Below are 19,329 nucleotides of genomic sequence, written 5' to 3'. Positions count from 1 at the left end.
AATGAAATACAGTCCCAAAGTCAACATCTCTCTCCGAGCTATGTTTGGCATAATAATCACATGCTTGTGAGTCATTCTTCAATGTTCCTTTGGCTCACATTGACCAGAATGAGAATGTTTTGTTCCTGTGTTGTGGCCGCAGATGTTACCTCACTTTATAATGACGTTTCCGCGAAAAAAAAAAAAAAAGACTATTCCGAGATAGGAAATTGACCGACCGAATCCAACCCAGACAGATGCTTCATGTTTGGAATTAAACGAGATATTAATATGGCAAGGCTGATAGAGTGGTTTCAACCACCGGAGGCAGAATTAAACAGGTTAATTAAAGTCTCCCAATGCATCTTTCCTCCATTTCTATTTCGCAATCCCCCCCCCCCCCCTTTACTAATAATTATACTAATCCAAACCTTAGTTAACCTTCAACCATTGTGTGCAGGATTGGTGTTGAATATTCAATTTTCTCAGCGATAAAAACATTTATTTATTTTTCTGACGACTATTCAGTGGAAGCTATCTGTAATTTACACACCTTACTTTTCCAGCCTATTTATCATTTTGGCAGTAAAGTTTCAAAGCAAACCGAGAGTTGCGTCGCCTGACGTTACCATGGCGACCGGAGAATTTGACAAATACGGCCGTAAACATCCTACCCGACATCGCTGCATGCGGGTAATGAAATGGAGCGAGCTGACAATTGAACACGGAGATCCGTGCTCCAGCTCCCGTTGAATCATTAATGCGGATCCAGATTGAGCTTTGCAGGCACACTGACAGGTTGCAACCCGTAGTAGACACCGGGATACGTGAAGGAAAGGGGGAGGGGCACGTTTGTTAATTCCCAGGAAAGGGAAATTATGAATTATTGCTTTTACGTCGCCATATTGCACAGTTAATTGAAGAGTGTTTTTTGTTAAGAAAGTAATGTCAAGGAAAACCTACCATCTGAACTTTTAATCAGATGCGCTCAAAATTGTGACAAGTGTTCGTTCGTGCGTGAGACGGTGAGTGCGTGTGCGGGAAATGAACACGTGGGTGCATCGAGAAGGCGCGTCCGTGGCGGCGTGTGCGCGCACGCATCGAGCGAGTGGCGCTGCTGAATGAAAGAGAGGCAGTCAGCCAGACAGGAGGCAACCAGACAGGTAGCAGCTGTGTGAGCTCCTCCTCCAAACAACTCTCGCGCAATACGTGCACCATTTAAAAAAAAAAAAAAAAAAAAAAGCACAAGTGGTGCCAAAGTGAAGAAATGCGTCGTCGCGATGGCGTTGGACTTGAACGTAACGTAACTCGGATGCGGTGAACTATTGTGCAAAGTGTCCGACTGGTGGATTATTCTTTTTTTTTTGATTGGCGATGATGACGATGGCTGTGGCGACGTTGTGCCTGAGCGTCCTGACGCTGGTGCTGTCCAACTTGGACCCGTCCAGGGGCAGCAACCGGCACGCGGTCTACTGGAACAGCTCCAACCTATTGTAAGTGCAGCTCCTTGAAATGATTGTAACACATTGTCTTGCCTGCATGGGCGGGTGCTGCTCTTTGTTTGTCACACTCGGAGTCGTTCATTCACACTCTGCAACCTCGAGAGAGAACGTGAATTATTTTTATTTTATTGCGCCCTTCTCCATATGGTGTGCAACCTATGGCGCATGGGCAAATATACGCCCGAATCCCCCCCACAGCATTTTTATCAAACATCTTTGCAAACTCTTGTGAAAATCATTTAAACAACAAATACTCATCTAATAATCCCTTGCTTTGTTTCATCAACTTTTACTGTTTCATAACCAAGCAATATTTGTCCATTTAGGTCTGGGCTCGGGCCACTGAGTGTCCCCCGAAGGTCCGATTGACCGCATAGTGGCGAAATCGATGCCTTTTGTCTCATTAGTCCGTCGCTGGTTGTCAAAATGTTTTGTGCTCTCCTCACACAACCTCAACAAGCCCCCCACCCCTCCCTTTACTCGCCCCCTCCCGTCTATCTGGCTCCCATCACCGCATCCCGAGTGTCCATTTGTATTCGCCTCCTATCGCCAGCCTCTATCTCATACTTGCTTATTTTCTTGTTGTTTTTTTTTCTCCCCCGCCTCGTCTCAAGCCAGACGGGCCCGTCCCTCTCAATTCCCCCTTCTTTTAATTTCCTGCTTCTCATTACCAAGAGCTCCATCTGCTGCCCGCCAACCCCCCCCCAAACTACTCAGATGGGACTACAAATACGGCAGATGATTCATATTAAGGATTGGCGGAAAGCTTTTTTGGCGGACCCGCGTTTACGGGTTGTGGGAACTTTTCAAATGAGGAGGAAAATATGTCCCCAAAAGCCAAAGTGATACTTTGTTGACGATATACCGGTAAATGTAAAGTGGGCGGAGTCATCATCTAATCAGAGCCCGCCTACTATAAATTCAAATTTTAAAATATAATCAAAATACATAATAATAATGAAAAAAAATCTCTAAACAGAAGAGAGTCAATATAAAAAAAAAATCTAATAAGATACAAAAAAATGGATACAGGATAAAAAAATACCCTCAAATATTCAATCGATTTTAATTAGCCGTTTAGTAGCATCGAGAATTGATGTTAGCTCACTTAAGTGATCACGTTGATGAATTCAGGCGAGAGCTAAAATAATTCAAAAAGTGACCCAGTTTGCAGGAAAAGCACACAAATCCTACATCAGGGAACCGGCGTGGCCTTCACCATTTCAAAACGTGGGGCTCCTTTTCCCTTCCGAGATGCAAACTCTTCGGACTTAATGTTTGAGCCTGCGGCGTAGCGCGGCAGCGCGGCGTTAGTGCAGATGGCTTCAGCACAGCTGCAAGAAATGAGATCAGTGCGAAAGCAAGCTGTGCGTGCCAACGTGCTGAAAATGGCTTTTTATGATAACGCGCAGCCGGGAATGACGAAAAGCTGCTTTGACACGCCGTTGGCGTCGCTGTGTGCTCTTTTGATTTATTTCCGTCACCGAATTTCCACTTTGATGATTCTTGCAGGGTTTTTCTTGGCCCAAAATAAGGCGATGTTGGTACCTAGGTACATAGATGGCTTTGGTCCAACTGTAATCGCTTTGATTGGCGCCCAGGTCCGTCACGAGCTTTTTACAGATGTCGCCGCAAATGGTTGACGGAGGTGGGAAAACACACATCTGCACACACATACACACGGTTAGACACTAAATCACACACACAGGCAGGCCGGCCATTAAATCATCTCGCATCGGAGGCCATCTTCCAATTAGATATGGAACATCTTGAGAGCATCTTGGGCCTCGCCTTTTTCCCCACGTGGCATTTCATGACCCCTCGCCAATTTAACCAAACCACATAACTAGCCTGTCAACTAGCTTAAAGCTAATGCAAAATGTCATAGACGTGCTAACAAAGCTAGCGTTGATTTTTGCTACTGCATCTTATTGAGCAGATGTGACCATCTTCGTGAAGATATTTATGCATGCTGCCCTCTAGTGGCCAAGATGCACACTAGCAGAAGCAATTATGCTATTATTATACATTTTGCTATTTTAGGACATGCCAAATCTTTCGCGACGTGTTGTCCAACTTGCTGTCCGCCGAGTGTTTTTCTGCTGCGTGGGCTCATCGAGACACCGAGTCGGTTCCTTGCCAGAAAAAGAACGTTCAATATCTCAGCACGGCGGCTGACGTAGAAAGATGTAAAGTGCACGGGCAGCTTTTTTTTGTTTCTGAATGATCTGGTCTAAGCAGGGATGAGTTGATCCGTGCTAATGCGGACACGGGGCCGGCTTATTCGTGTGCACCGGTACCCCGAGACAAAAGCGGAGAGCACACTTGGCTACCTGATTACATCGGTCCACCTGCAGCTCGGCCTCTTTTGTTCCCCCCGGTGTTCATTGGAGCGCGCCGCATCACTCAGAGAGGGCTACGCATTCAAGAGCAAGCGGAATTGCACTGATTGAATATTGTAAAGCGAGCTCTTTTTTCTTTGGTTTTTTAAATTGAATTCTCCCTCGTCGGGATCACATTCCGCACTGTAACCTGATTAATGTCGGGGTGTTCTTGTTCTTCTTGGGGGTTTCATCTGGCTTGTTTGTGTGGCTGCAAAGCCTTTTGTAACCGAGTTTTGGAATGAGGACAAAAGCTCATCTGGCGAAATGGGAAGGTTTTTGCAAAAGAACCATTCTTACTGAATTCTGTGTTCTTTCAAAGGCCAAGGATTTGATAATGGGAATTCAGTTGAATCGCCATCCCCAGTTTTCTTTTTGGGCGCGGTAAAAGCATCAATAACGATTTACATGGATCGCAACGTTGTAAAAGGATAAGCGAATAAGCGTAAGTGCACGGCCCAACAAAAACAAAAAAATACACAACAAGGTTGATTTGTGAGCCGGGATCGATGGAAGCGCATGATGTCCAAATGACGTTTTAATTTGATTCCGTCCAAAATATCGCCGGCTTCGCCCCCGCATAATTATCGCCTTAGTTACAGCATGTGCAAATTGTTTTAATGCACCGGCAAAAAAAAATATTCCTCATGAATTCTGACTCAATGACCAAATATGGGCACGTGCAGGAAAACTTTTATTCTAGTCACAAGGGCGACTTCTGGCGTGCAGTAATTAGCTCGTATTTTAATTGAGATCCCGCCTCAGTTGAAGATGGAATGATATGAAAGCGCAAGCCATAAATGACAGAGAGAATAAATCCTTTTTTTTTTTTTTTTATCTTTTATTTATTTATTTTCACAGTAGGCAATGCAGCACGACCTGGGCCGGGGCTGTTAGGAGTCCAGCAGCGTGGCGAGGACAATATTTCATCCAGCCCGAGGTTGTTGTTTATGGCGGTAAAAGCAAGTGTGACACACAAGATAGATTCCGAGTGTGAAAATTGCTCGAATACCCGCTGGTGTTGTTTCCACGGACAGAGCCTCTGGTGCCATTAAAGTACACATAGTAACACATCATTTCAACACAAAGATTGTAGATAATCTAATTGAAAAGCGGAAACTATCGACATGCTCGTCGCATCAACAACGCCGCAAAGACACCCGAACGCATCATTTGATTGTTCCACCCTTGCCCAAAAGGCATATTGATTAAAGTTTTGATTAGCCAGTCTGCTTCCGTGCACTCTTAAAGACAACTAATCAAGCTAATTAGTGTCTTTATGAGTTCTAATTAAGGAGCGCCGTGTCCGCATCGTCCGAGGCGGTCCGTTTCAGTCTGGCTAGTGAGGCCCTGTGGACGCGGATGGTGGTCCGCTTCATTGGTATTCGTTTACCCGCTCGTAATTCCCCTGCCGGACTTTCCCCATGCTGACTTGACAGAGCGGGTTAAACGGTGGGGGGAGTTCTCCATCACGACCAGATATCCAGTCCAATTAAGTCTAGATTTAATCAGAGCGCTGAATATGCAATCCGATGAGGTCGGCGGCGGACGTGCCGCGCCATCGCGATCCACCGCTATTCCTCCCAAACGTTTTTTCTTGGCCATCTTACGGTTTCACATCTTCTTCGTGGCCTGTAAGCAAAACGCAAACGGGTTCAACCTTGGCGGAGGTTCTGTTACTTATTGACACGGGCGTCCCGAGCATAACGTGATTGCAAGTCATTGACATGCAAAGCGCTTGTGCAAGCACAGAAAGATCAGGAACCAAAAAGGTCCACAAAGACACTATTTGTTAATTACACTGCAAAACGATTTTTTTTCCTCCCCCTTTCTTACTATTAGCATTTGTGCACCGTCCCATCTCCCGGGATGAGTGTCATTCTGACTTCTTCCGTCTCTGATCAGTCCACTTTAATTGGCTCTTGAGCTGGGAGAGAGGCTCTCCCTCGCTTGTTATTTCCAGGTGTAAATGAGAGCAGCCAAAAGAAAGGTTCACCCAGGAGAGCAAATCTCACACACACACACACACTGAGGCAGAGTTTGGAGTGAGCGGTCAGATGCTTTTTGCAGGTCGTTACGAAAAGTGCTTGAGCGAATATCCTTATTTTAATTAAGTTGCAATTTTGTGTGTGTTTTTTTTTTTTAAAAAAAGTACTATCTGAAAACAAAACTCGCTCCGTCGCTTTTCTCAGAGCCTCCACTCTATTCTCCTCTCCTGCGTCCTTTTGTATTTGCCGAGACCAACAAACAGGAAATTGTGTTCATTTGTATGCAAATGTGTGTGTTTGTCCCCCAGGCCGAAGCTCGGAATTAAAAGTTTTAGCGTCCCATTAATTCCCAATTACGAGGCTCGATACCGACGTGTCTGTCTTTCTCCCCGCCGTCCAAACAGGCCCGTTTACATCACCATCTGCCAAACCCAAGTTGGAATTTGGGGGTAATCGGGTTCGGAGATTGATCATGTGCGGCCTTTCCGCCACCCATCGCCGTCTCCTCTTAATTATCCGAGATTTTTTCATTGATTGATAACGGAGGATACTTCAGGAGACAGATGTGCAGTGGAGTGTTTTTTTTTTCGGGTTTTTTTGAGTGACAGCTCGAGGCGAAGGCCGACTTATCTCCCATCTCGTTAAAATGTGCGTCAAAACGCACGACCTCGTCGATGACGTGCGGCCGCATGCCGACGCTCGAGCTAGTATGACAAATTAGCGGGCCGCGCTGTCAAAACTGATTTGTGTCGAGGACCTTGTCTTCATCATTTTGCTGATCTGGCACTAACGGGAGATTAATTCAGTCCTTTCCAAAAGCTATCGACTGGAATGTTTGTTAGTGATATCACACCTATGGAAGATCGATGTTAAAAAAATTAATAATTCATTTGGTCGGAGACGTCATTGAAATAATGATTAGAATGAAATTGAGCTTGTCTCGCGTTAAGGCTTTGCCGCGTTTGTTTTTCAGCACACCAACAAAAACATATTTGCGCCACTTATTTCATTGTTACGTACAATTGGCAATCACGCTCCGCTCAAATCACACTGATTGCAAAAGCGCCGTTAAAGAGAGGGAGGGGGGAAAAAAAGCCAATAAACACATGCCATTGTTTTATCATGTTAGAAACCCTTTCAAGTACAACCTGCTTGTTTTTCTTTCAACGTTCCATTCGATCAATGATTCAGGAAAATACACTTCTATACCAACATAGTGTTTTTTTCCATGTATAATGCGCCCCCATGTATAATACGCACCCTAAAAATGGCATGTTGATGCTGGAAAAAAGCCTGTACCCATGTATAATACGCACCCAAATTTTGACTCCTACTTAAGTCTGATACGATTTTCTTTTTTGTGCCCATGTATAATGCGCACCCCAGATTTTAGGACAACAAATTAGTTAAATGTTGCGCATTATACACGGAAAAAAACGGTAATATTTGTACTTGTAAACGTAGTTTAGTACTTCTGCGCCATATACACAGCTTTTATACGAATTCCTTGTTCCGAATGTGTTTAATGGCCAAGGTGAATTGTGCAGGCAGAGCAAAAATGACTGCAGGGGTGACGTGCCACATACCGGGCGGCCCTTAATTATCCCATTCGAATTCAACTGTCGTGCTTAAAGGTGAAAAAGAAAGTGAGAAGAAATCTACAGTAGTCGCTGTTCTTGCTGGAAGTAAATACATAAAAGGTTGGATCGATAAGTAAGAGCAAAGAACTGTCTGCTATCGCTTGTTCAAGTTCTTAAAAGCTTGACGGTAGATTTCAAGCAAAATGGCTGGACATCATTTATTTTTGAGTTCCGTTTGGAAATTTATCGAATCCCTTCGTGGCTGGCGAGCCGGTGAAGGTCAGCAGGAGCCGCTGCGTGGGATCCGCTAACAGCCGTCATATCCACTTGGAAACACCCCGGCGATACATGGCGAGGATTAGTGAGACACAAATACACCCTGTGAGAAATCATCCCAGACGCCGAGGCACATATAAGCAGCAGTGGGGACTTTTTATTTACCAGTAATTGCGTTTTTTTTTTCCTTGCCGAAAATAAATAAAGTGACATGTTCCTCAGGAAGTTGAAGGCGGCGGTGGCGGGGGAGAGGCGACAGGAACGCGTTGTCAGGCTGGCGCGCTTGTGTGACAGCTTATAGGCCGATCTTCGCCGAACATGTCTGTCACGCAAAGCTTCACCTGGCCGTTATTGACTAAGATGCTCGAATTTTTTGGGCCATCGGAACAACAAGCGTATTTGAAAACTCAGCGTCAACACGTCAGGATGACATTACAGTAAAAAAAAATTTGCCCTAACTGCTTGTGACTCAAAATGGCCTTATTTTGCGAACACGCCGCCTCTTTTAATTTGAAACGCCAAAAAGCAGCAAAGCTAGGTTTTTTTTTCGCTGAAACAGCCTTAATTGCCACAAGATGGCGCCAAAGCACTAACATATAGGAAGGTAGTAACTGTTATAGAGGAAATATGCAAACGAAGTGTATTTTGACTGGCAATATTTGTATGAATGGAGTAATTATTTCTGCCGCTCATTGTTTCCAAATGGCCGCAATGCAATTTGGGCACAATACTAGGTATCCAATCGACCTGGCAACCAGATAAGGTCGAGGAAAAAACCCAAATTGGACTTGTTTTAAGCAAGAGGGGGCTTGACATGAAAAATGATGGATTATTCATTGAAAAGGCCACAATTAGCATATTAAGTGAGTTGTTCTTAATTCGAGAATTAGCGGCTGCTGTGAGCGAAATAGAGAGGAAGTGACCCGGGAGCTAGCGTTTGCTAATCCTTCCGCCGTGTCGCGCGTCAGGCTGGGCTAATCCTCGATAGCATCTCTTATTGATCACTGATGCTACGATGGAGCGACAGCAAATGTTACGCAAGCAGCAATTAAAAAGGCTGAAAAGATATATATTTTTTTTTACCCATCATGCCCTGCTGCCACTGTCCACGCATCGGAAATAGTGTGGTGCTGATTTCCATTTGCATTGAGCAGCCTCTAATTGAACCGTTGCACCGGGCTAATTGATCACTTGCTGTAAGTGTAATTGGAACCATTTGAGACGTTCTGCTCCAATCCGATACCCCTCGCTCGCCCCCCTCCCTCCCTTTCTCGGTTGCGCTCGACTGCTCCAGCTGTGTATTGACTGTTGACTAGCGGTCGGCGTTGAAGCGACGTGGGTGTAACGGAGGGCGTTGGCCCTCTGTAATAAACTCGGACGGAGGCGAGGGTCATGTGGAAGCTCACGTTTGCTTTTCCAACCCATTTTGCGATGATGCTTTTGTTTAGATTTGCTAAGTGAGGGGCCGTTTAAGCGTTACCCTTAAAAGTCTGGAGGTGATGGATTGACACGTTTCAAGTCGTCATGACGATCACCATCCTGCCTCCTCCACGCGCCATTGCCATGGCAACCGTAATGCCATCAGTAATACACTGGACCGGCATCTTCATCCTCCTCTTCCTCTTCTTCCTCCCTTAAGGAGGTCTTGCAGCAATGTGCAGTGGAGTGTGGCAGAAGAACAAGACCCCCCCTGGTGGCTGCAGACCATCAGGGTCAATGTAGGGTCCAGAAAGACCACCAGAAACAAAACAGAGACCGAAGAGATGAGGTTAGCTGAGGCGGAAACATCGGTAATAGCTTGACCATGCTCCACCGCGCCATTTCATTCAGTTAAGTGAGATTTGTTTATTTTGTTTCGTTTTTGATGCTTTCCAGCGGTCCGTTTGTCGGCTCATTTGTCAAACGCTGGACTGGAAGAAATAAAAAGGCTTTCTTCGCTATCGGAGTGGAGATGACAATCGGAGTGTGCTGTTTTTAAATGCGGGGATGTTCATTTGTATGAAAATGCCAGCCTTCAAATACAAAACTTCTTCGCTGTGCTTCGTAAATAACAAGGTCAAGCAGACTTCTTGGATGTCGAGGACGGATGATGGCGTGATTGAATGGAGAGATATAAAGTGGAAAACAAAATAAAAGATCATATTTGGAGAAAGTGACAAAAAGGGCCACTGACAGTGACGGTGATGGAAAGCAGGGGAGGGGGAGGAGGGAGGGGTGGTGTTGTTTTAAGATCAGTATGGATGAGTGCCTTTTGCTTCCCGTGGGAGGCGGCCCGTCGGATCGCTGTGCCTGTCACTCGAGCGGCTTGTGCTGAGTCGGCGATGTGTGTCTCAGGTAGCTCATCTGAGAGTGCAGGTAATTAATTTAAAAACGAAGCAACAACGTTTCTTATCAATGATTGAGTCTTCTTTCATATCATACATTATAATAATTATTTTTCAACATCATGCAAATTTAATCCATATTTTGGATAATAAATCTTAAATTCCACATGTAAAGTCCGATAAATGGCAAACCTTCCGGGGTGTCTCCATCAGGGCAAAGTTCGGGTTGTTTTTGCAGCTCGACTGACTGCACACCTTCCGCCTCAGCGTGTCGAGCCGGCGCGGCGTGAAGGTTATCGGGCCGGGCCACTGGAGGTGCCGGCGCGTAGATGGAGGCTCCCCGCAGGTTAGCCGCCACCTTCTGCGCTTCCCAGCAGGAAGCAGTCAAAGTGCCTTCCTCCCATGTCAACCCACGGCCGTCCTCCAGCGACTAAAAGCCGCCGGCGTCTCCACATCACCCCCTACCACCACAATGTCACCTTCCCCTCCGCCCCCCCCCCAACCTTCCTTATTTGTCATTTTTCATCACGCCGTCCATGTTTGCTAATCTGCCCCCCCTCTCGCAATTCATCATTTCCACTTCTTCTTCTGAAGGTTACCGAGCGGCCGATAGACGCCACGAAACGAGGGGGAAGGGAGACAATCATAAAGGCCGACAGGGAGGGTAGACTGGGGGGGGGGGGTTATCCTCTTATCTCTCGGTCTGTCTTTCCCTCACTTTTTTTTTTTTCATTTGCAATCTCTAAATCGCCCTTTCTTCTCCTCTTCTTATTCCCGCCGTCTCCTGGCTGTCATTGCTGGTCATCAATGAGCAACGTGCGTGTGTGTTGAAAATGTGACACCTGTTAGCTTGCGCAAATGTAGCATTTAAGATAATAATAATAATCTTAAATGTGCCAACTACTTCCAATGAAACCTTGATATTAATTATTTTTTGTAGTATCGGTGCTTGGTATCAGCAGACTCTGCGATACTTTTAAGCATTCTTTCATTCCACGTGAATGACATTTAAATTAATTTCGATTGAAACTCAAGAGTCATCTCTGTATTGACAAGATGGCGGCGGCGGCTGCCGCTCCACCAAAGGTCACATTTGGAATGCGGAGGTTACCTGAGGCCAATCACGGCTTTTGTGCGCCAGCGCGTCTCTCCTTAATTCTAATCAGCAGCTCTCAGTCATTACTATTCCACCTGCACCCCCGCCGGCGGACTGCACAAACGGCTACGCTTTGCACTAAAGTTTTGCTGGAAAACCTTGAAGGCCACGGCGGTTTCACACAACATTGCCCCCACCTAGCTTAACCCGTATCGGCGTATTGAGCAAGCAAATCAGGGCGCCTTCAATACGGCCCCACCTTGAGCAGCTCAACTCCCTTTGTAGCCACCTGTGTTTGCATTATGCATCTTCTCCGAGTAATCTCCGCTCTCATCTTTCAATTTCCCTCCCTGGCTTTTCCACGTTTTGGCTCGAGTCTTATCTGGCTACCTTAATATTCCTTCATCTGGATTTTTTTTTTTCCCCGCCCCTTTGGACATTTCAGCTCTATCTTCCTTCTTGGCAAGTTCCTGGCTGAAATTGAGCTGAGCCACGCCAAATCTTAAGCAACCCGATATAAACTTGTAACGAGGTTATATGGTGGATATAAAAAGTCTACACACCCCTTATTCAAACGCCAGGTTGGGATGAAAATGATGACCAAGATAAATTGTTTCAAAAATATTTCCTACCTTTATAGTCACTTACAAAGTGAAGTAAAAATAAACAACTGATCGTGTGGTTGCATAAGTGTGCACACCCTTTTCGAAGTCTAATTTGGCCATGCAACGCTGGCTCCCCTTTTCATCCAGACATCCGCAATCTTGACAACGTGAGGCGATTAACGCAGATTAACAAAGCCAAGCGGACTCCTTTTGATTCCGTCGGCGTGCGTCTGCAACTTTTCTACCCGCCTGAGAAAGTTCAAGAGGTGTCAACGTGTTCGAGTGGATCCTATTGATGTACTGTGCTTATTAAAATGGTTTTGAAAGTGAACATCCGCTGTCATAAACTGAAGACTCTTTTGATACCGGCGAGCTCTCCATGTTTGACTAAACAAATTTTCCTGTCCGGTGCTGTCATTAATGTGACATTTCATCTCAATCAAAAAAAACAAAATGTCTGTGACAAGGCTTTGCATTTTGTGTGTACGTGTGCTTGTAAGTACACAAGATGGCAAATTTGACAAGTTGCCTTTTACATTTGGGATGGATACAATGTAAATACACACACACACACACAAGCTGTATTTGTCCACTCGGTAAACAAACACAGTGCAGCTCTTGGTCACAGCTTTGCTTTAGTGAGTTTCAAGCAAAATAATAGTAAGTAGGTTATGGATTTTTAAACATGAGTCAACTTGTTGAGGTTGCACCTTGTAGATATGCTTCACAAAAATGAAATAAAAAAATGAATGTTGCTTCAGAGGAAGTGTCGTGCTTGTGAGCGCGGCCGTCTGTCGGCGTCGGCAGATGGAGTTTGTAGCCTGCTTGTTAACACGAGCTTCCTTCCATCCCTGAGTCAATCTGGCCTCAGCCTGCTCTGTATTCCGAAGACTCGCTCGTCCGCCTTGCATCAAATCTTCTCTCCATCTCCCGGCTTGCCCCCAAACATGAGAACGGGATCATTTCTCCTGAAGCCAAAGCTTGCCGTCTCTAGTTACAAGCCCACTCTAGTTGCCAGTGGCTCATCCTTTTTCGTTTTCCACTTCCTGTCTCATTCAGCGTGAATGCGTTTCCGCCCCCGGATGCTATCTGAGGCGATACAGTGTGTACCGTACACTTTTGCACGATGAGAGCGAGCGGTGAGTAAGCGCCTAGGGGTGGCAAACATCCAGGTGATCTGCAAAGGCACGCGAGGCAACCTTGAGCCGTGGCCGGTCAATTATTCAGAAGAAAAAGGCCTCCATTGTAGCCTGACCCCCCCCCCCCCCCCCTCCCGCGCTTAATGCTGCCTCCACATCCCAGCAACTCCCACCATCTCCCATGTGGGCCCCTTATCAGTGCTCCCTGGCGCATCGTGTAAATAATTACACCATGGCCACTCTGCCGGCCACAGGCGTGTTTGTGCAAAGGCGACAGCAGAAAAAAAATTGGAAAAGGATGATGGGTTATTTTAAGAAAAAAAAACTTGAAGTATGGATGCCATACCTAGTCGATGTGTGTGTGGTGGTGTGTTTGTTTTTACTTCATTTTTCTTGAATAATTAATTTGTTGATCATTAGCTATATATGTATTTATATCGTTGTGTTGCTAACCAAATCAGCAGCACCTATCAAGACACTTAAAGAATGAAAGTGTGGCGAGTTGTACCTCCATTTGGCCTCTTGGTGACAAGCTACGGTTGGAATGAGTTTATGAGGTTCAGTGAGACAGAAGTAGTGCATTGCCGCCATCATTTTCACTTTGTTCAAGTGTTAATTGCTTTTATGAATTACATTAGCAACTTGTAATATGATCAACTTGTATTGGATCTTTTTTTTTTTCTATACACAATGTACAGCAATCAGTTGTGTGTTTCTGTCGGAGCCCTGTTGTAGCCGCACACGCGTGCACACGTGCACACGCGAGTGGAAGATGGCACAGATAGCGTTGCATAATGTATGCGGCTTGTGAGGTGTCTGCTGAAGAAGCTTGACTTGCTGATGCAGAAAGAGTCTCCACTGCTTCTTGCACTCTCGCTAACTCACTGTACGCTCTCCAAAAATCATAAACAAGGGCAATCATGTCAGGTGCACCCCCAGAATAATCATGGTAGCATCCACAACTTGACAAAAGCTGATCCTCGCAACGCCCCCCCCCCCCCTCCTCCTAGAGCCAACAAGCTAAGCTATTCCCTCAACTCATTACCCATCAGGACACACACTCATACACAGAATCCGTTCTGCGAGTCCCGGCTGATTGAGTTAGTGCCACAATTAAGCGGCCGTTTTACAGCGTTTCGATCGGGAGCGCCAGAGCCGAGCTAGGGTGGAGTAGAAGTGCTGAGGCAAGTCTGGCTCCAACCCCCCCGGCAGCCAATACGAGACCGGCGGGGGTCATCCGTCGCTTTGTTCCATAACACTAACAAACCCCCCACCCCTCGGTGAAATCGAGGAACATTATCTTTTATGTATTTACCTATTCCACCTTATCGATTAACCCGGCAGGTTTTAGTGGGAAATCGTACAAAAACATAAAGCTGCCAAGATGCGCATGTTAGGAAATCAAAGTCGTAACATTTTGAAAATTGTCTGAATATTACGATGTTGTAAATTCACAGAAAAGTCGTAAAATAAGAAAAAAGTACATGAGGTCAAAGGGCAGTTGTACGAAGTAAAACACTTTCATGAGAATTGTCAGAGAAGTTTGTTCCCCCGCCTGTCTTTGTTTGTGATGTTCTGAGTGACTGGTAAAAACAAAACAAAAAGCAGATTTTCACGGTCTGATGGGAAAGATGATCAGGATCAAGGTATGAAAATTTTCCTTCCTCATTTTCTCATTAAATAGCCCCGTCTCTCGAGGATTGCACTAATAACATGGTTACGCTTGTGTAACTCTGCACTTGTGTGTGCGCGGGTGTCTAGGAAGTAGAGATGAGCGCTGATTGTTTCCTCCTTTGTGTAAAAAAAATAAATAAATAAATAAAAGTGAGGGAGGCAGGCGATCCCTACATAAGCACCACAGCAGCACAATACTCCCATCTGCTGGTGCGTTGTAGTATTGCACCTCTGGGCCCTCTGGGCATGACTATGCACTTCCCAAATGCAGTGAAGGTTATACAACACATCTTTATTAGTAGATTTTATTTTTTTGCATTTTTGTTTGTGAGCTGCTCTTCCTTCCAGATTTTTTTTTTTTAACAATTTGTGGGTTTTTCTCCCCCTAGGTTGCGGCGGGAGGGCTACACGGTGCAGGTAAGCGTCAACGACTACTTGGACATCTACTGCCCACATTACAACACCAGCCTGCGGGGGACGCTGGAGCGCAGCGTGGCCGAGCAATACATCCTGTACATGGTCAGCTACCGCGGCTACCTCACCTGCGACCCGCGGTTGGGATCCAAACGCTGGGAGTGCAACCGGCCGCACGCGCCGCACTCGCCCATCAAGTTCTCCGAGAAGTTCCAGCGCTACAGCGCCTTCTCGCTGGGCTACGAATTCACCGTGGGACAAGAATACTTCTACATATGTCAGTCTGCATATACATGATAAAGTGGGCGGGGCTAACAACAGCAATACAGTGATCCCTCGCTACTTCGCGTTTCGTTTATCGCGGTTTCACTATATCGCGGATTTTTTTTTCCAAATTTAAAAAAAAACATTTAAAAGTCAAAATAAAACTTCTAAACATTTAGGACAATGTAGTATTGCTCCAAATGTTCGTTTACATTCCTTAAGAAGTTTGTTTTTGCTTGTTAGCATGAACGTGAATTAGCATCTTTCCGCTAACTCGTTAGCCTGCCCAGTACTTTTTGTTGGTGACCGTACTTCGTGGGATTCACTTATCGCGGGTGGTTTTTGGAACCAATTATCCGCGATAAATGAGGGGATTACTGTAGTGGGAAGATTTGAAAACTGTGTCATTCTATTGTTTGTGCAAATCCATCCTCTATTTTTCTGACACTCATTGTCTACCTGCTCTTAAGCCACGCCCACCCATCACCACCATGGCCATAGCTGCTTGAGGATGAGGGTCTACGTTTGCTGCTCTACCGGTGAGAAAATAGCCCCAACATCGCCTACTTGGCGGCCATTTTGGTACCTCCAGGAGCAGGAGGTCATTTGTGTTTTGGTCCAATCACACTTCTGAATTTCTCAAACGATCCCCAATCGAGTATTAATTCGACCACTTAAGATTTTGATTGGCTGTCGCTTTTATCTCAGTGTCTCATTCGGACGACGACTCCAGCCAGACGGCCAGCGCCTACACGGTGAGGCCGAGCATCAAAATACACAACATTGGTGAGTCACATGCCATACACAAATATTTTTTCTTTTTATAGCTACATAAATATCCGAATGTTTCATCTGTGGTTGTCATCTCTATAATAAAACTCACCCTCGACTGTGTGAGACGTTCATGTCATAACAAGCTTTCCAACACGAGGTCAAAGTCGGGTTCAACTTTACAAAGCGCCAGACGACGTTGAACTCCCCCGGGCGAGATCAGACACATCAGTCGATTGGCGAGAAGGGGGCTGTCCGCTTGGATAAATCCCGCCGTGGACTCCCGGCGAGGCGTAAAACAATGTGTCGCCTTGCTTGGATGCATTAGCTTGAGCGCTCAGGGAGGGGAGCCGAGGACTATTTGACAAATCAATAGCACACCAACAGGACGTTAAGCTTCACAGTGGTCAGGGAGAGCAAGGTTTTTTAAAATCATATTTATTCCATGACTTAGCCATTTGTATTTTGTTAGCTTAATGCTAGCAAACAATACAAAACGCCATACTGAGTCATAAATTCTTTATCATCTGCAAAGAATCCTTATTTCTGCAGTTTTCTATATCTTTAGTATACTGCCTCCTGGTGGCCAAAACGTACATGCCAGAAATAGCAGCATAGAATTAATTGCATAGTCATTGCTGACAGCCATTTTGAGTATTTCCTGTGTGTAAGTGTTTTCTTAAAGACATTTTACGAGCGCCCTAACCTTTCTTTAGCCTTGACTGCATGTTCCGGCCCACTAACATTTACAGCGTGGAGTCTGTGCAGCATCAATCTGACCATTCATGTCTCCTCTCAGACCCAACTGGCATGTTTTAGGATTTTTGGGGGAAACCGGCTTACGCAGAGAAAACACCGCACGGGGCGTAGGCGAGCGAACACGCGCGGGCGCAGCCTTAAAGCGATTGCGCTGAACCGCCTCGCCGCCACTGTGACGCGCTAAGGGCCCGACAGCAGCGTCGCGTCGGGCTGTGACTGAATTCCCCGCCGCCGCATTTTTGTGGGGGCCGCAATAAGCGGATCACTCATTCATATGCAAAGACAACTTACAGGCGCACCAAAATAGACGTTGGCAGCTTGCGGGCCTCACGGGTGACAAGAACAGGGTTTGCTTTGACGACTGAAAAGGTCAAACGGTTGGCAAAAAAAACCGCAAAAGCCTAAGGTCTTTTTTTTTTTCCTCAAAGAAAACATATAAAGGTCAAAATTAAAATGCCTCATGACTTCTCAGTGAAGAGTTTAAAGAAGCAGCTTTGTGCTGCTTGATCAACAAGTCAGAAAGCGCCACGACGACCATTTGCGTGTTAAAATCACCTCACGTTTGTCTCTTTTCTCGACTGACCTGGTGGATGTAATAAGACGCTGGCGTAATGAGCGCCGAATAACCCAAGATGTCCTCTCGCAGCTCTTTTGGCCCGCGGCTAATGTTCTCGTCGGCTCTAATCAATGCCTAGGCTGTGCTAATTCGTCCCGATTGAACACACACATACACACACTTAGGACAAAAACATAATTAGAATTTAAAAAAAAAAACACATTGGCAAGATTAGCAACACGCTAATGATAATTGGCGCTTTGTTGATGGTTGCATCATATCTGTGAATCACCATTTGCGTGCGCCACTGAATAACGTCACACTCATCTTTTTTGCTTTCCCTCCATTTATTTATTTACTTTTAACTCCAGATGAGTTTAACCCCGAAGTTCCCAAGTTGGAGAAGAGCGTGAGCGGCAGCAGCCCGTCGCGCGACCGACTCCTGCTTACCGTGGCCGCCATGCTGCTCGCCAGCACCGACCTGCTGTCATAGCGAGACGGGGCGGGATGGTGGATGCACGCCGGGAAATCCAAATGAACAGAAAAATACCCCTTCGCTCCCTCCTCCATCTGTTGTGGTCACGTGACGTTTCAAGCAACACGGAGACCCGCCTTAGCATCTTTTGACTCGCTCCTGGGAGGATTAACGGGACGGTGCCGGATGCAGGCGATTCTCGCACTGGGATGGATTAAGTACTGTATGTTTACATTTCTATGGAATAGTTCCGGATGCAGACTACAACTTGGACAAAAATATGCTAGCTAGCATCAAGATGTCTTAAGAATGTTTTGGAAAGGTCCCGTTTGTGGACAGGAATGGTGCCAGATGTAGACAATGCTAGCGTGGGGGATGGAAATCATTTTAATGGAAAAGAAAAATATGTCGACTTTGTTAGAGGATAGCGAGCTCTGACGTGAGACCTTTTTGCCTGTTTTCTGCCTTCACAACTCAAGAACACTTTGGATAAAGGCCCTTGCGTAGCTGTGGTGCAGTAGACGTGCTTAAAAATGTTTTGGGTCGCAGCAGAGTCTTTTACGATTGTCCGCCTTGTTTATTGTCCCTAGAACCCCCCCCCCCCCAACCCGCTAAAGACCACCAAGTCCACACTCCACCCCAATCCTGCCTACAAAGAAGTGATAAGAGCTACATTCAGTGTGGCCCTGTAAGCCTCCACTTTGTAGCCGCCTAAGAGATGCTCGGCCAATCAGCCCGCTTGGTGACTAGTTGCCATGGAAACCAGCCCATCATCCAGCCTGAGGAGATTTTACTTTATATTGACTTTGACTGTCAAAGTAAAGCTTCAGATGTTGTGTGAATGTGCAAAAATTATGAGGGGGGTGGGGGGCTCTTTTTTAAACATCTGACTTTATTTAACATGTATTATTTATTTTTATTTATTTTGCATTGAGCTACTGTGCCATTTTCTCAACTTGTGGGGATTTTTACTGCGCAGGCATCATCATTGTGCACTGTGCGTGGGTCCACGCTTTTTCCAGTTTTGTGGCACTTAGAAAATTGTTAAGGAGTTGTTTGTAGGATCTTAATATGCAAACAAAAGAATGTGCTCTTATTGATGGTGGAGTGGGGAGGTATCGAAAGCATTTACTAATGTTTAAATACAACCGCCAGAAATGTGTTTACTTTGAATGACCCTAAAAAAAACAAAAAACTGTAAATGGATCAAGGAATGAGCAAAACAATGACAATTAAAGTCATTTTGCAAATGTGTTTCAATTTTTACTGCAATTTTTTTATGCCTCTTTTTCTGTGTTGCAGTTCGTGCGTCCGACAGAGAAAAGTGACGTAAAAAAAAAGTGTGTCAAGAAGGTAGAAGGATTTATGGCGTGCTGCCATATCGATCTTTTCCCAGCTTCGTATGACTTGGCAATAAATCGCGTTCGTGCACGCGGCGTGATTCACACTTGACGAGGCCCGCTGACAACAATGTCAGTTTGATTGCTCCAGATTCCCACTTCACGGTTATTCCCCGACTTGATCCCGTCTGCCAGTTTGAACTTGT

The 19,329-nt window shown here is 45.6% G+C and overlaps 1 protein-coding gene across 1 annotated transcript; it reads left to right on the top strand.

The window, feature by feature from the left end:
- The first annotated feature begins 1,070 nt into the window (after nucleotides 1-1,070).
- On the top strand, nucleotides 1,071-19,037 carry efna3a (ephrin-A3a). The gene is made up of 5 exons (XM_061267514.1): nucleotides 1,071-1,472; nucleotides 14,934-15,235; nucleotides 15,693-15,761; nucleotides 15,931-16,008; nucleotides 17,680-19,037. The coding sequence occupies exons 1-5, from the start codon at nucleotides 1,354-1,356 to the stop codon at nucleotides 17,799-17,801; spliced, it is 690 nt and encodes a 229-aa protein (XP_061123498.1). The 5' UTR covers nucleotides 1,071-1,353; the 3' UTR covers nucleotides 17,802-19,037.
- Nucleotides 19,038-19,329: the final 292 nt, after the last annotated feature.

The sequence above is a fragment of the Syngnathus typhle genome, linkage group LG20, assembly GCF_033458585.1.
Source record: "Syngnathus typhle isolate RoL2023-S1 ecotype Sweden linkage group LG20, RoL_Styp_1.0, whole genome shotgun sequence".
In the NCBI taxonomy this organism is placed as follows: domain Eukaryota; kingdom Metazoa; phylum Chordata; class Actinopteri; order Syngnathiformes; family Syngnathidae; genus Syngnathus; species Syngnathus typhle.
The sequence above is the reverse complement of the archived record's forward strand: the minus strand, read 5'-3'. Positions and strand labels throughout refer to the sequence as shown.

What these genes read in the sequence shown, in the direction of transcription:
- efna3a (XM_061267514.1), top strand. Translation starts at nt 1,354, where the DNA reads ATGATGACGATGGCTGTGGCGACGTTGTGCCTGAGCGTCCTGACGCTG. An exon ending in ACAAGAATACTTCTACATAT is followed by an intron (nt 15,236 to 15,692) that starts GTCAGTCTGCAT and finishes CCTGCTCTTAAG; the next exon opens with CCACGCCCACCCATCACCAC. An exon ending in CATCAAAATACACAACATTG is followed by an intron (nt 16,009 to 17,679) that starts GTGAGTCACATG and finishes TTTTAACTCCAG; the next exon opens with ATGAGTTTAACCCCGAAGTT.